At 34.8% G+C, this 16,402-nt stretch overlaps 1 protein-coding gene across 3 annotated transcripts in view; it reads left to right on the forward strand.

The window, feature by feature from the left end:
* The window catches only part of SLIT2 (slit guidance ligand 2), a 260,009-nt gene that overhangs the window by 229,980 nt on the left and 13,627 nt on the right, over nt 1-16,402 (forward strand). For all 3 annotated transcript variants that reach the window (XM_063401696.1, XM_063401694.1, XM_063401695.1), the window contains 4 exons: nt 8,963-9,056; nt 10,857-10,994; nt 11,087-11,327; nt 11,666-11,796. In XM_063401696.1, coding sequence (XP_063257766.1) covers nt 8,963-9,056; nt 10,857-10,994; nt 11,087-11,327; nt 11,666-11,796 — 604 coding nt within the window. The remainder of the gene's footprint in view (nt 1-8,962; nt 9,057-10,856; nt 10,995-11,086; nt 11,328-11,665; nt 11,797-16,402) is intronic.

Genomic DNA, 16,402 nt, shown 5'->3' on the forward strand with positions numbered 1-16,402 from the left:
CATTACACAAAGTACAGAATTCTACCATATAATATCTATCATACAAAGCATCTAAGAATAGGACACAATGTATGAGATTTTAATATAAAGTAATTCTACAGTTGCCTCGAGTGTGTATGAGGTACAAAATAATTTGTAGAACTTTTCTTTTTCTCTGGCCTATAACCTGAGTTGAAAGATAAATAACAGAATCCCTGTCAAGTATGTATAGAGTGATTTTCATGTGAAACTTTGTAAACATTCGGATTTTGATATCTGTTCTAACAAGTTGAAATCAGATATATGCATATATTTCTAATGTTTGTTTTTTATAGAAGGATTTTTCACTACATGAATTCATGCACTAGCTGGCCAAAAGTACCCTAACAATCAGGAGAATCAATCAGGCTATATGTTCATATTCAGTATATACCAAGACTTTTAAATTCAGGTATATTGATCTCTAGCTCAGAAAGTCCCTGAGCCATAAGTGGCCCGGTGTATACACCAGGAAAATATTACTGCAGGCTTGTCCTGTCCTCTTTTAATTCGGTTGACAATACTCTGAATTGTCTTTGTTCAACATGTCACAGCCTATACATACTCAACAGGGAATTGCACCAGCCCAGAATATTTTTCTGGGTGAATGATTATCTGCAAATATGCTTTACATTTCAGCAGCACAGTATAAGGAGGAAGTCAGCTGAAACATACTGGTATGAAATGTAAATCAGTCTTCTATAAAGTCTTATTTTTATGTGGAGGGCTTGTTAGAATCTGAAATGAACTGCAAAGAATGTTGCAGTGTAAAACCTAGCAGTCTCTTTTCTATTTTTCTAACAATCCCTTGAAAAGCAACACTTCTCAACTATATTGTGTTGACTTAAAAACAAGCAATTAGAAAGCTTATTGTATTGTTACACACAAATCAGGAATTGGTTTTGCTCTGCCTCAGTTGAGTTTTACAGCAACCACCACAGTTACAGGTGAAAAGACAAAGAATGGTATTTGCACTTTAATATGAGCTTTCTTAAGATCACATCCTGTACCTGTGGCACAAGAGTAAGCAAATGGAATCAACAGACATTCAGGGCTTATGATGGAACCTGGAGAAATAAAACATTTAAAATACCTCACTATGTCCTGCACTCTTTAATCTTGCTATTCTCTTAACATTTACCATCTCATTTATTTTAACCCGTCTGATAAACTTCAAGTCATTTTATGTGCATTCTATAGATTACAGACAATCATTTCTCTTGCTCATTGTCATCAGTCATTAGATCACAGAACTAGCTGATCAGAAGTAAAACCTCTCTTACTCCACTGGTGGCATGTACCTCTTACCCTTCCGTGTGTCGTGTTCTGCTGGAGGTGAGACTTTGGAGCTTGCTTCGTTTGCTGTATCAACCTCTCTGCTGCTGTAGTTGTGCATTAGCTTGATGTGCTATGCTGTTGTATTACAATGTAAAAAGTCTCTTGTCTCTTCTGTCTTTGTCACTGCAAGCTGCTAATCTGAATGAAGTGGAGAAAGGTCAGTTGTCTTTTAAGCCTATTTTCACTTACCTTGGTTTCTAAGCATTACTACTTTCCTTTTCTTAAAGGTGCATGGATTTCAGTTATTACTAATGTGACCAAATTGTATTTAGATATAATTTAGAAAGCTCACTGCAAATCCTCAAATGAGGCACTTGGCTGTTGCTGTGAATGCATGTCAGTAGAGTGTTGTTGAAGGTGAAGATCGCTGTGCAGGAGTACTGAGTACTGCATTCAATGTCTTTTTTTCAGATGTATTAAAAACTTGTGCAGACACTGAAAAAGCTTACAGGACTTAAAAAGCTTACATATTGTGTTCTGAAATCCTTATTCTCATAACCTTAAAGCCATCCCTTGGTTCCATGCTAATGTATTCTCTGTGTTATAGCACTGTTTTGCTTTATTTTCAGTAGACTGTGTTACTAGAAAATATGATGGATTATCAAATGACAATTTCTTTCTCCTCATTTCTGTGGCTTTTTATTTGCTGTAAATATCTTAAGAAACTGAAATGACTGTATTAATCTGGGGCAGTGGTAGAAGAAAGGTAACATTGAAGAGATTTATGACACTAACTTTGGATGTTTGATTTTTAATTTTTTTTTAACTTTCTGCTTAGCACCTATCACACTAGCAGAGATAAACCATCTGCTCTGCAATCCGATCATATATTCAGTCTGAGACCTAGCATAATCAAGGACAGCATATTTATAAAGTTGCATATTTAGTTTTAAAAGCAAATGAAAAATTTTGTGGTATATTTTTTGTTAATTTGATAAATATATTTCCAGTTTTTGAAGCAATATTATATACTATATCTAGTAAAAAAGATGTTCATTATCCATGAAATAACATGTTGAGCAAGACTGCAGTTATATCATCTCTGTTGCTCAATAATATGTTGATTAATTTAGACATCTGATTAATAATTCCTACAACTTAAACTCATAGTGTAAATTTTCTCTGTAACTGAAGCAGAGTATAAGACCTTTTCAGAAAATTATTCCAGCCACAGGTTTCCCATGCTTAAACTGTCTTCCATTTAGACATGTTGCTGTATTTGCATTTTATTACTACTCATCTGGACAGCAGAAATATCCTGCTGTTTTTCTTGTTTATTACACAAGTGTGAACTGTAACGTATTAAAATTACTGATTTTAGAAAGAACAAACTCCTCACAAACAAAGTATCAAACATCCAGGGGATGTGAACTAAGTTTGGCTCCAAAACTAAGCAGCTGTGTATGTGATAGATTTTTATATCAAGTTTTTGGTAGTCTAGAAGGCACTTGGAGGACCAGTCAGTTTTATCATGCAAGACATCTTTTGAATTGTGACAGTATTAGGGAAAACGAAAGGGATCATTTAAAGCAATTGTCTCAGTTTATGCAAGCCTTAGACACAACCTTCTTGCCACTGCAAGAAAGGAGTGCAAGAAAGCATTACTACTTTGAATTCACTTGGTAATCAGATAAGTACCTTCCTGAAATTTAAGCATGCAAGTATTCAAATGCAAATCATGTCATATCAAACTTGATAAAAAGTTTAATAATTCCATCAAATTAAATCATAATTCTCATCCTTCTAAGAAATGCATGTGTTACACTTTCTTAGAATAAAGATGCATTTGTTACTCTTGCTTTTTATCACTTATAAAATTTTCTATTTCATCTAGCTTAATAAACTTTAAATTACTATTCTGTATTAAAAGCTCAAGTATTTAAGTAACTTTATTGCGTTTGCATAAAGGGGAAATATGCATTATATTTGTGGCAAGGTGAGATAGCTGCTTCTGGTTCACTCACTGCCGTTACTCATTCCAGTCTATGATCCACCCTTCTGTTTGCCTTAATTGTATTAAGGCTTACCTGCCTAGAAGTTACTGTTTCTTTGCTGTTAGCAGTGTACATAAAACAAATAGAAATGTTAAACTAAACTAAACTAAGCCTCATCTTACACTGAGATCCACAAGCATGGGGGATAGGTAAAAATGCCTATGCAATGGTGAAAGATGGGAACAGTCCAACAATTTTACTCTAAAATTAAATTCTAAAAAGATGTTCAGATTTATGATTACAATTGCATCATACTGTTACTGTGAACTTCTGTTAATTCTAAGAATTTTTTCCCCTCATATAATAGATATTTTTATTTCTATTTTCTGGATAACGAGCTTAAGACCTGAAATAATTTGTATTGTATACTGCAGATGAAACTCAAGACTTGATAAAAATGCAGCAGTTTTCTGTATACAGTTTATTAAATGGCACTGACATTTTCCAACCCCTTCGGCACTGTATTGGATGTTTGAGTCACAGTATTAAACAGAGATTTCCAGACAGAGTCAGAGAGTGATACCTAATTGATAAAACATAAACACTGCAGAAGTTGACTCACAGTATATCATAGCTAAGCTCAGAAGCTGAAATGGATATATAAGCACGCACAAAATCCCTCTGTTCTAGTCTGTGGTAGGCATTTGATATTTTGACTTTGGAAGAGGGAATAAGTCTTCTAGGAAAAACTTGAGTTTTGATAAATAAAACTGACTACTCTTGCTTTTGGATTCTCTGTCAAGTTTTTTTTTTGAATATCAAACTCAGCTTTGCTAACACAGGTGATTTAAAACTTGTGTCTTCATAAACTTGACTGCAATTGTCAATGTGCCATTACATTAAGAAGCCCATGTCCATTTTTGTTAGAGCTGTTGTCTTCATTCAGAAATGTAGTGGCTGACATTGCTTTATTTTAAATTTATTGCCCAATTATTCAAAATAACAAAGATGTAAATCCTTTTCCATCTCATTGCCTTGTTACTCATTATTTGATGTACCACTTTATCTATATAATGGCAAATCTAGAGTTAAGGATCCATTCCACCTTGAGAAAAGAAGGGGAGATATTATCACCCTTTTCCAGTATTTAAAAGGTGGCTGAAAGGGCAATGGAGACTCCCTTTTTTACAAGGAGTTACATGGAAAAGGGGAGGAGTAATGGGTGCAAGTTATTCCTGGGGAGGTGCCAGTTAAAATTAAAAAAGAGGGAAAGTTTTTACAAAGAGGACACAGAGCCGTTGGAATAATCTTCCCAGGAAAGTGTGGATTCCTCAACATTAGACACTTAGGATTCAGCTGGAAAGGTTGCTGAGCCATCTTGTCTCTTCTGCCTTTTTCAGATGATCCTTGAGGGTTAAACCTGGTATTCTGTGATTAAGTTTTTAGTGATTTATAATCTTATCAAGTCATAAGAGTGAATTAACACACACAGGAAACACAAACTCACCTGTGAATCTAGCAAATAGACCTGTGAATACAGCTTTGGTTCCCTGTATAAAATATCATCAGTATATGTCAATATTTAATAATTTTAGCTGACTGTTTAAGTCTACATCATATTCTATGCAAAATCTCAGTAAATATTTGTCTTGAGCTTGGAGGGTCGTGTTCATTTGTGCCATAATTCCACTGATTTCAATGCTACTCTATACCACAATCCAGACTCCCTTAGATTAATTAAGCCAGATGTTTTATGAAAAGAGTTATTGCTGGTTCTAATTAAACTTTGGAAGCTTTTCACAGATTTTTTGACACTTTATCCACTACTTATTTTTAAACAAACTAATCTGTTCCTTATTACATACAGGAATGTTCCCATCTTTCAAAAACATAATTACTTAGCCAAGTTCTTACAGAAGCCTCAGTTACAATATTTTTAGATGAATAAAAGAATGTCCTCACACATTGATGTCAAGCTTCCTTGAATTGAGACTTTTTTTCATAACCTTTTCTGATTATTTTGAAGTATGCTCTTTAAACCTTGTATTATGTTTCTCAAATTAGGAAACTCTCTAAGATTTCCTTCCAGTAAAGCCAAAGAGCCTAACTTGGTAAATCAGGGGCTTTTGTCCAATGAGGTTTCACTTTCCTCACTATCTTTTAATTTCCACAAAATTACCTACTCCTTTTCACCTTGTCTCATTTAAATTCTGAATAACACAATGGTTATTCAGTATGCTGAAGGAGGGGTTTCTTTACCAGGAAACTATATTCTTCAGTGGTTTAGGTTCCATGTCCCATAGTTTACTTACCTTTTTTATTATCATTTTCAGAAACAGTTTCATTTTGGCTGTGGGAATGCTCCATTCAGAATATAAATCTACTAGCATTTATTAATATTAGCAGTTATTATCTATTAGCTGTATAATACCTTGCATTTGGGTTATCTTGGCTTGTTCTTCTGGTATTTACATCTTCATTCAGAAATTCAGTATCTGATGTACATATTTGGATTCCATCTTGACTTTTTCTTTACTGATCCTGTATACAAGTCTGTCATTAATGCTACCTTTTTTTTTTTTTAATAACTAAAAGTTGTACTATAAGTAAAGCTAGCTTTTATGGTCATAGTATTTTTTACATGAGTCTTTTGCTACATGGCCGCTATCCTGTTCCTTATTTGCTCCCGACTGTTTAACTAAAACTTCAGGGATATGATCCATCATGCATATAATTTGCAAATGTTTCTTTACTTTTCTGCTGTCACAGCACAAGAAGTTCTGCTTCTATGTGCTTTTCTACAGAGTACTCAGAGCAAACTCTGACCATAATCTCAAAAGTGCCTGGTGATGTTCAATGATGTTTGCAAGCCATTTGGCTGCAGCATGCCTGATAGTGTAACATTGATTTTATAATTTGAAGTGGACATTTTTCCAAACTGTAAACCTGTTTAAAACTTAAATGCCTAATCATTTTTTAGGATTCACAGCCAAGAGTGGGAAATAAGGAGATTTCAAATGCCCCTGAGCATTCCACATGAGGTGATTCAGCTTTCAGTATAGTTCTGAAGATATTAGGGCCAGCAACCTATGAATACTAAAATGCAGTGTACTCTAAGAAATTCTGTCTTTTATAAGTACCTGGGAGAGGATTTACAAAAATGTACAGGCTTAAACACTACTGAATAAAACTATTTGCCACTCAAGTTATTTCAGAAATTTCTGCCCATGAATAATCAAAGCCCAATTAATACCCTGTAGCATAATCAGTTTAATAAATTCCACAGGAATGGTAAGAATGCATGTTCTTATTATGCCACTCCTAAATTACCATTTCTAGGTAGTTTGGTTTTCTTTTCATTGAACAATTGCTGTGAATGTATAAGAGACAGCAGGCTCCAGTCCTGCTTAGGAGATAGGCTAAATTGTCACTTAGAGGTGCTTTTATCCAACTTTTATTAGTACGGTGCACCCACATTTTTATCATTTGTAGTTGGGGTGTCTTGTATTTTTCAGTTCTGCATGTAATCTAATATACAATATATGCCATAATAAGATATTTTTATAGGTGTGTTTATATCTGCATATGTATCCACATATATGTAGGCACATACATACATTTCTAAGCTATGGGAATGTGCACAAACTAGGTTGAAACAAGTCTTTTTTGCTTATTCTACTCCTATGATCCTAAAAATCTGAATTCACAGTTCCCATACTTACATCTAACTCTTTAACAGTACTGGTCTTTAAACAGATTTCAGCTATTGTAAGTTCTACAAATTGACGAAATGCTATGTGAAAAATAGCATTGAAGACCTCTTATATATGTATTTGAACAAAATCCTTTGAAAAGAGAAAGGGATCTGGGTTTTGTTTAATATATCATGGGATGCAAACAATCCCTGGTATTTCAGGGTTCTTTATGCACTGACCTAGTCATAACAGTTGTACATTTCCAGACTAATAATTCCATTGAGAGCTTGAAGAGGCTTTGAGGATAGAATTATAATCCTTTGTATTAGTCCTCTTCAGTGGCCTGCACTTGATCTCCATTCAGTTTCCTACATATTTTGGCTAAGTCTTGTTACTGACAGTTTCCCTGAGGCTCTTAAGTTACCTGTTCGTGAGGGACATTCTCTTATGTTAAGTCAAACCTTTATTTGGTTTGTAAAGAAAACACACTACTTGCAAATTTGGAATAATTAATAATAAATTTATTAATTTATTTGTTTATTTACTTGTTTAGCTTTTTTTTTTTAAATCTTTGTGTGGAAATAGTCTGGATCTTTTGAATGGCTGCAAAATACTTCTCTAGCTGTTTTTTTGGCTTGTCCTCTCATTTTTGAAGATGTAGGGGTCCCATGTCTTATCTCACTTAGTATATGTTTTTCAGTTGTGTTTTTAACTGCCATAACTGTCTTTGCTCCTGCTTCAGTTTTGCTTTTTTATCCATCCTTGCTTTAGTATAGACTGTTCCTCAACTCTTTTTAAGTTTTTGTTTATTTGTCCACCACACTGCAAGCCAGTGCCATGCTCAGCTCGGTAAAACTGGGGGATACCAAATATCACCTTTCTGAAGGCAAGTTTGGTTTGAGCAGTGGAAGTGTCTGATCATTCACTCCCTCCTTCTGCTCTTTGCCTTGTCATTGTCATGTGCAGTTCCACTTCTCATTGCTTGCCAGCTCATGTTTTATTGCTGGATGAAGGACAGGGACAACTCTGCTCCTTTCGTAGTTTTAGAGTCTGATGGACCTGTCAGTTCCTGAATCTGTTTATTATACATATTTTCTTCATATGGATGCTGGAATAAGTATATCTACCTTAAAAACCAGTGATTGCAAGTGCATTATCCACTTAGCAAGTGCATTATCCATGGTATCGCCTGATAAGCTAATCAGGGAACAAGTTATTGTTGATCTGTTTACAAACCTGTCTTCCTTTTCATAAAGTTGCAAATAAAACAATTTTTAACCATATTAAAATACTTTTTAGATTATAAGCCCATTTTGGAAATTAGAGCCACTGCCTCTATCAGCAGGGAAGGATAGACCTTTTACATAGATTATTTGTTTCTTTTCTTTTCACAGAACATATTATAGATAATTATGGTACATTAAGAAATGCAAAAAATGGAGAGTCATATTAAGGAAAAGTAGAAAACAAGTTTTCATTTTTGGATAATTGGAATTGTATTGACATGCAGTGATATTAACAGGTTTTTTTCAGGTAATAGATTACTTACAGTGATAGTGCAAATCTGCCTATTTCTGTGTGTAATGTGCTTAGAAATATGTAAAAGCATATTGATGGCTTTTTTGTTCTAGTGAGTTTAATCACTAGTGTTGCTATATAGCAGAGCTAGATAAATATTGTAAATGAAAAAGAATTACAAAATTAAACTTTATATCCATATGTAGATGATTGATGTTGAACTTGATATTGTTTATAAAGGAGCTGCCAGGTATATTATTATTATTTATTTTTATTATTTCTGTATTACCATTTATTTATTAGTGTTTATTATAAAGGTATTCATTACTATGTAAAGAAGTATGCATATTTTAGTGTTAGCAAAGGAATTTGTAGCCATTGCTTTTAAAATTCTGTTCATTACTGTTTCCAAGTCACTGTGATATTTTCACTGAATTGACAACATACATTATATTTCAGGTGAACTCTGTGAGGAGAAATTAGATTTCTGTGCCCAAAACCTGAATCCTTGCCAGCATGATTCAAAGTGTATCTTGACACCCAAAGGATACAAGTAAGTCTGAATGTAATTAGAGTCCAACTGGATTAAGTTTCTGTTTTTCTATCCTGACTACATTCCTTTCCTTCTTTAAGTGGAAGCCAATTCTATTCTCAAAGTACTAATTTTGACTATTATTGCACTGTATGGCAGAACAGGCCATGATTTTCATAAAGCTGCAATATTATCTTAAGTATGTTTTACTGAATTTTACTGATCCTTAAAAGGTCCAATCCCAATCAGATTTTAAATAGAAACACAGGATAATCTTGGTCTATACAAAACCCTTATAGGAGTTTGAGCAGTAGGAAAATAATTGCATTTAATTGAAGTGGAATAATTATATTGCTTTTAGAGAAGTAATTGTGAAAGAGATTATTAGTAAGGCACACTGGAAGGTATAAAGTAAAGAAGGCCCTCCCCAGGAAAGCTAATCTTTAATTACACCAGATCCTTATCATGATTAATTAGTATGCACAATTTAAAGTTGTTTTAATAGGCTTTAGGTGAATAAATACAGGGAACCTGCAGATTTAAATCGTTCTCACAAGTATCTGTTTTATGCACAGTATGCTTTTGTGCTAAAATCAGATTATTTATTGTCATTTCCACTACTTATGAAATGACTTTTTTTTTAAATAATGCAAAGAATGTTATATATTCAGTTAAATGGGAAATTAAATTGATAGTTTCACACTGGAAAATAGAAAAATTATTGGGTTTCTGTTGTAGTGCATCATGCTTGTTTTTTCATGTCACCTCAATAAACCTAGTTTAGTGTCTGTCCAGTTCATTAAACTTTCCTGTTACTTTTAAATCAGAAAATAGCACATGCAGTATACTTCAAGATGTATCTCAGTCAGACTTTTAATAGGATGCTTTATATTCTTTTTTCCTTGTCTTGTTCACATCTGTTGTTGAAAAAAAAATGAGATGTATTTGACTGAAGTACTAAATTTAAACTTACATGGCTATTTAAAATCACTCTTGCCAGCTTAGAGCAAATTTTAGATAGCAAAAGAAACAATACTGAGGAGAGAATCACAAGATCTAATGAAATCAATTAAAGACATCTTACTTTTTAAAAATATCATATGGATGCATAGATTTGTAATATTTTGCATTAATTTTTGGCAGAGTTCTGGGCATTCAGTCAGTCCTATATATGAGAATTTCCTGAAGAAATGACATTAGCATTAGCAATGAGAGTTACAAACAAAAATCATTACATGCTCTCTTGGGGATGTGCTGTTTCTAGATCAGGAGGGGTTCAGGGAGGGCAGGTGATGGGTTTTGAGACTTCTGTTAGTTCACTGACCATGGAGCTATTTGTGGTAAATCAGACTGATGGAACTTTAGGAGAAAAAATAACCTTTAAACAGCATAAGTGGACCATTGGTCCGTTCATAGCTGTTCAGTTGACAAAGAAAAAAAACATCAGTACAAGCTTTGGATTGTTTGTCTTGGTTTCACCAGCCAAGCATATTGATTATGTTTGAAGCCATGAGAAACATTCTGTGTTGCTCATAAATTCTAAAAACTGTCAAAATTATTCATGAGGTCTCTCTAGATTAATTTGCACACAATTCTTCAATATAACGGCAGGTGTGTAAACATTTTAAATAGCAAACCTGTATTCATTATGTATATAGAGTCCCCATCTAATAGTATGATTAAGCTGTATAGTCTTTGCACACAAAGTATTAGTAATACCTTTTTTCCTTGATTTTTAAACAATACAGTAGTTCCTTAACTTTGTCATAATCTCACTGCATTATTAAAATGTGCTCTCTGATTTGCTTTCCTGTTTTACAGATGTGATTGCACACCTGGATATGTAGGTGAGCACTGTGATATTGACTTTGATGACTGCCAGGACAACAAATGTAAAAACGGAGCACAGTGCACTGATGCAGTTAATGGATATACGTGCATTTGTCCAGAGGGGTACAGGTGAGAAAGATCTGAAAGCAGTACAAACATGTGTGTCTTCTGTCAAGGTTGTTTTTTCTTGGAAATACTGATTGTTTTCTGTTTTCATTTAGTGGCTTATTTTGTGAGTTTTCACCGCCAATGGTTTTACCTCGCACCAGCCCTTGTGATAATTATGAATGTCAAAATGGGGCCCAGTGTATCATAAAAGAAAGTGAACCAATCTGTCAGTGTTTATCAGGCTACCAGGGTGAGAAATGTGAAAAGCTGATAAGTATAAACTTCATCAACAAAGAATCCTATCTGCAAATCCCTTCAGCTAAGATACGCCCCCAAACCAACATCACTCTACAGGTAAGTTTGCTTGTGTTGTGGATTCTCTTTTCTGGAAAAGAGCGTAAATAATTCTTCATGATGTGGAAAATGACCCAAAGTTGTCATTGTCTCACTTAAAGAGCTCTTCACTGTTTGAGCTAAAAATCTAGAAGAGTTAGTGCAATAACGCTGTGCTCATATTGAAGTAGATGGGCTTACTGATAGGAAGTTAAAGAGTTTTGCCAGGTTGTCCTTCAAAAAAGAATTTTATAATGACGTATCAGACTATGGCAGTAATTTCAGAGATTCACTTAATGCCTCATTTTTATTAACTACCTAATTTTAGGTGTTTCTAAATATTTCTGTCTTTTAACTAGGTTGCCACAGATGAGGACAGTGGGATCCTGCTGTACAAAGGCGATAAAGATCATATAGCAGTGGAACTGTACCGGGGTAGAGTGAGGGTCAGCTATGACACAGGATCATACCCTGCCTCTGCCATTTACAGGTGAACATGGGTGAAACACACTTGTAACTGAAATAAAACCTCTATTCATTACTTATATCAAAGTCACTTTTTTAATACATGGTCAAAAGAAATATATGGAAATTAATGTCTTGTCAGATCCTTAAAACTTCTCGCTGAAAGATATGATTTGGTTGGCAAGTAACTGTAAAGCAGATATGTCAGACAAATAATATATTATTTGCTGCGTTAAAACAGAATAAGAGTTAGCTTTCGGCAGAATATTTATACATTTGTGTAAAACTCACATATAGCAGTGGGTTTTTTTTTCTTTAACTGCCAAATAATTTCCTGGTGCACTGAATAAAATGAAAAACTACACTGCCTAGCACAAAAATTAAATAGAAGCTTCTCTTCTGTGCTAGGCAGTCATATAATGTGGGATTTTTCCCTGGCAAGTGAAGGGAAAGCTAAAAACTTGATTCTGAAAAAGTCACTACCTTTGAAAAAGAAATGGCTTTTGCTTCCAAAGTCATTAAGAATCCATAGCTGTTTCTGTGGCTTAATTTTTGAGAGGTTTTTTTTTTAATCATATTTCTCTGGTTCTCTGAAAAATTACTGCCTGAATTTTTTGGGAGCTATTGTATAACTTGACAAGAATTAGCAAACAGTCATTGCAAGAGTGAGCAGAAAGACAGCAGGCATCACTTCTCGGCCTTGACTGCCCTCTTGGTGCTAAAATTACTTTCAGAAGTAAAGGGGAACAACTGCATCCATTTTCCTTGAATGTTCTTTTTGCTCTATTTAAACCTTTTGTTGTAAAATTATATATGGGTATATTTGCTTTCTAGAGTTTTAACAGTGACACTATTCTGCATTCTATTAGGAATATTTCAGTAAAAGCAAATGATTTTTATAAATTATTATACTCCTACTCAACATAACATTCTTTTTCTTTTCTATCTGGGTTAGGGCTACACAAGAAGTTTAGATTATCTTTTCAGGAGTTTCATTATTTTTGTTGATTTTTACTTCAATAGGTACATCTGTATGAGAATAAGAAGCAATAGCAATAAGGGTCATATATTGTTCCAAGTTATTTTGGCTCCCATTTCTTTAATATATCTAGAATACTTCTTCCCTTTCAAAACCTATATTTCCTTCTCATAAATTTAATGCTTCCTCTGGCATTATTGAGATATAACAAATATTAGTAATTCATACTTGTCCATTATAGTTATCCAGAGGAAGATTGAAAAACACAACTCACACAGGGAAAAGAAAACTCAAATGTAAACATGGAAGGAGTTAATAACAAAGTGACCAATTAACAACAGTCCCAAATAGGTTACTCTTACAAAATAATAAGAAGCATCTCCCCTACATAGTTGATTATCTCTTTTGAATTATATGGTAAATGAAGAATGCAAGTGTAGTGAAGAAAGGGACAGGAAATGTAGTGACATGTTACAGTGACACAGTTGTCTAGGGAAGCAGATACACATTTTGAGTGTTACTATTTTTGTTTCTGTTATTATTATCGCTATTAACCTCCATTTCATTCCTAATGAGCATGATGGTGAGTTTCTGAGACATTTGAAAACCCCCATGTAATAGTCCAACTGTAGTGAAGTCTTCTGCTCTGAGGCTGAGGGCGTACCTTATCTCTTTCTACAACTGTCTGAAGGATGATTGTAGAAGGTGAGGGTCAGACTCTTCTCACAAATAACAAGCAGTAGGACAAGAGGAAAAGGCATCAAGTTGCACCAGGAGGGGATTAGATTGGATGTTAAGAAAAATTCCATCATGTAAACCATTGTCAAGCGTTAGAACTGACTGCCCAGGGACGCAGTGTAGGCACCGCTCAAGGAGGTATCTAAAGGAAGGGTGGATGTGGCACTTAGGGACATTGTTTGGTGGTGGACTTGGCAGTGCTGGTTTAGCTGTTGGACTTGATGATCTTAGAGGCCTTTTCCAACCTAAAGAGTCTGTGATTTCATCCCTCTATTTTGGAAGCCCTATATGCATTTCCACACGTGAGTATAGGAATATACATGCATCTAGTGATAGCTCGACTAATTGTGTAATGTTCAATTTCTATTTCAGGTTCTAGAAAGGGGTATGTTGTAGCACAGAATCTTTTACACATTTTACTCAAATCCCTTCATTGTTTCCAGTTCTTACCTTCTTACCCTCCAGAATCTCTGTGATATCTCCTGCTCTTTTTAAGGCCTTTACCTTTTTTTTATCCATTCTTTGCATGTTGCCTTTCTGTACTTTTGTTACCTAATTAAGCTGTCTCCTGGAATGTTTCCAGCCCTTCCTTCAGTCCCTCCTTTTGGTTTCCCTTTTATCCTCCCAATTCATGGGAACTGACTGCAGGATGAGCCATCATCCCAAAAACAGTCGTCAGCCAATCTGAGAAACAAGATGATGGTACTGCCAAGACCAAGAAATAATATTTATTCATTAGGGATGGTTATTTGGAAAAAAATGTGGTTTTTTCTGTCTGGGCAACCATTTTTAAGAGTTAACTGTTTTTTTACATAAAAGAAAAAAAATCTTTTCATTCTGTAAACTAGTTTTCATCATATATTTATTGGAAATGTGGGACTATTTCTTCCCAGATCATTATTCTTCTACAGAGTACCAGAAGCCTTAAATCAGTTCTTACAGCTTTTCATTACAATCTATGCATTCAGCTCTCATATCTCCAACGGGAAATGGGCTAGAAGTAATGTAAGTGCATTGGCAGGAAATATTGCAGATATGCCTTAAGTTTATTTCCCCTTCAATTCAAACCACCCTTACCTAGGAGGGATTCTCTTTCTGCAGTAAATTTTTACCAGTGAAACCGTTTAAACCAGAAGCTTTTAATACTCACTCTTATCAGAGACACATTCCCTTTACACATTATGGTTTGTATATCCCTGGAATGACCCCTTGTTTTATAAATGTGTTACTCCTATTCTTTTAAATAATATTGAGTGAAAGGTTTAGAAGTTGTAAAATAAGTTTCCTTGAAACAAGAATATTGCATTAGGGTCTCTTGCTTCCTGAAATAAAGAAGTCGTATGCACTCTGATTTTTCGCACGCTATTTACCTGGATTAATTGAAATGTGTTAAGTAACTTAATCATAGCATTTTTTATACTTGCTTGATCAGAGCAAACAAACCTCTTGATACCTTAAATAAATCTTTATCTGTAGGAATGATAAACCCTGACCATTTCCTTTCCCCTCATGGAAACTGGCAGTCCCCCTCCTGGCAGCTCCCATAAAGTGTTTATTGTGCCAGTGTCTGCTCTGTCATGTGTTTGCACTCTCAAATAGAGTTGGGTTTATGTAAAGCATGCATGCTACCATGCAGATCTTTGATCCACAGTGAGCAGAGGCTGTTCACAGAGCTGGTAATGAATGGCTGAGAAGCTATTTAATGTGTCACAGCTGGGAACGACCAAGTGTGCTGCTGATCTGTTCCATGACAAAAGCAGTTAGGTTAATTAAAACATCACTAAGGATGTGTTAAGGTAATTTGCTTGATTTTTGCCTTGAGATTTAGGAACTTAATCCCTTTCAGCTATCCTGCTTTCTCAATGAGAAGAGCTAATTGACTGTGTGACTGTCCATTTCAGGCTATCATACAATTGGTTCATTTAAATAACTTTTTTCATAGGATTAAGCTCACTCATTTGATGGTGCCCTGAAACAAATAAAGGCTTTCATGGGAATGCTTTTAATGTCTGGTCTCTGGACTGCAGCTCACACCTTCCATGCATATATTCAGCTCTATTTCTCCAGTGGAAAATGGATTACAAGTTATGCAAGTACAATGATATATTCAGTCCCAGAATTGAGTAATGATATTCTTCCTTCTCTGATGTACTTAAACTGTGTTCAAGTGCAGAGTAGCTCCTGCACTTAAGCACTTGCTATGTAAATATTGAGGCTGATAAGCACCAGCAGCCATTTCTTGTGCCTAGTAGCATGAGGAAGCTTGTCCTTATTCAGGGTAAGCACTCTGCTTGAAACAAGCATTTTCACCTTGACAACCTTCAGGCATTCTCCTTCTACTGAGTCTTTTATTAGTAAGCAGAAGGAAATGCTATATGTAGATGAGAAGAAAAAATACAATATTCATATTCACTGTACTCGCCAGAAGCTGAACACACTTAAATAACCACGCCCAATAAAGATAATGAATAACTTTATTGCGAGTGTCAGTGGAGCTGTCTGGACCAATGATTTTGTCTGGCAGGCCTAAAGTTAGATGCAGATCCATATTCCATGAAATAGTAGATTTATGTATCACTGGGATTCACTCAGGCCTTCATACTTGCAAGATATGAAAACCCACACTCTGCAAAATGTAGGATACACACAGACTTGCATGCAAATGCAATCTTGAAGTAACATTAGAATCAGATAACAGTTTGAGTTTGAAGGAACCTTAAACAATCACCTAGTTCCATCTTCTTTGTTATGGAGAGGGACAGCTTCCACTAGATTATACAAAGTTATAGTTATACAAAGGCCCATCCAACCTGATCCTGTGCATTTCCAGTAACAAGTCCACAAACTCTCTGGCAACCTGTCCCAGTGCTTCATATCAACACATCCTCATATCAAAGAACTTTTTAAGTAACTT

This window comes from Prinia subflava, chromosome 7, assembly GCF_021018805.1.
Source record: "Prinia subflava isolate CZ2003 ecotype Zambia chromosome 7, Cam_Psub_1.2, whole genome shotgun sequence".
NCBI classification, from domain to species: Eukaryota; Metazoa; Chordata; class Aves; order Passeriformes; family Cisticolidae; genus Prinia; species Prinia subflava.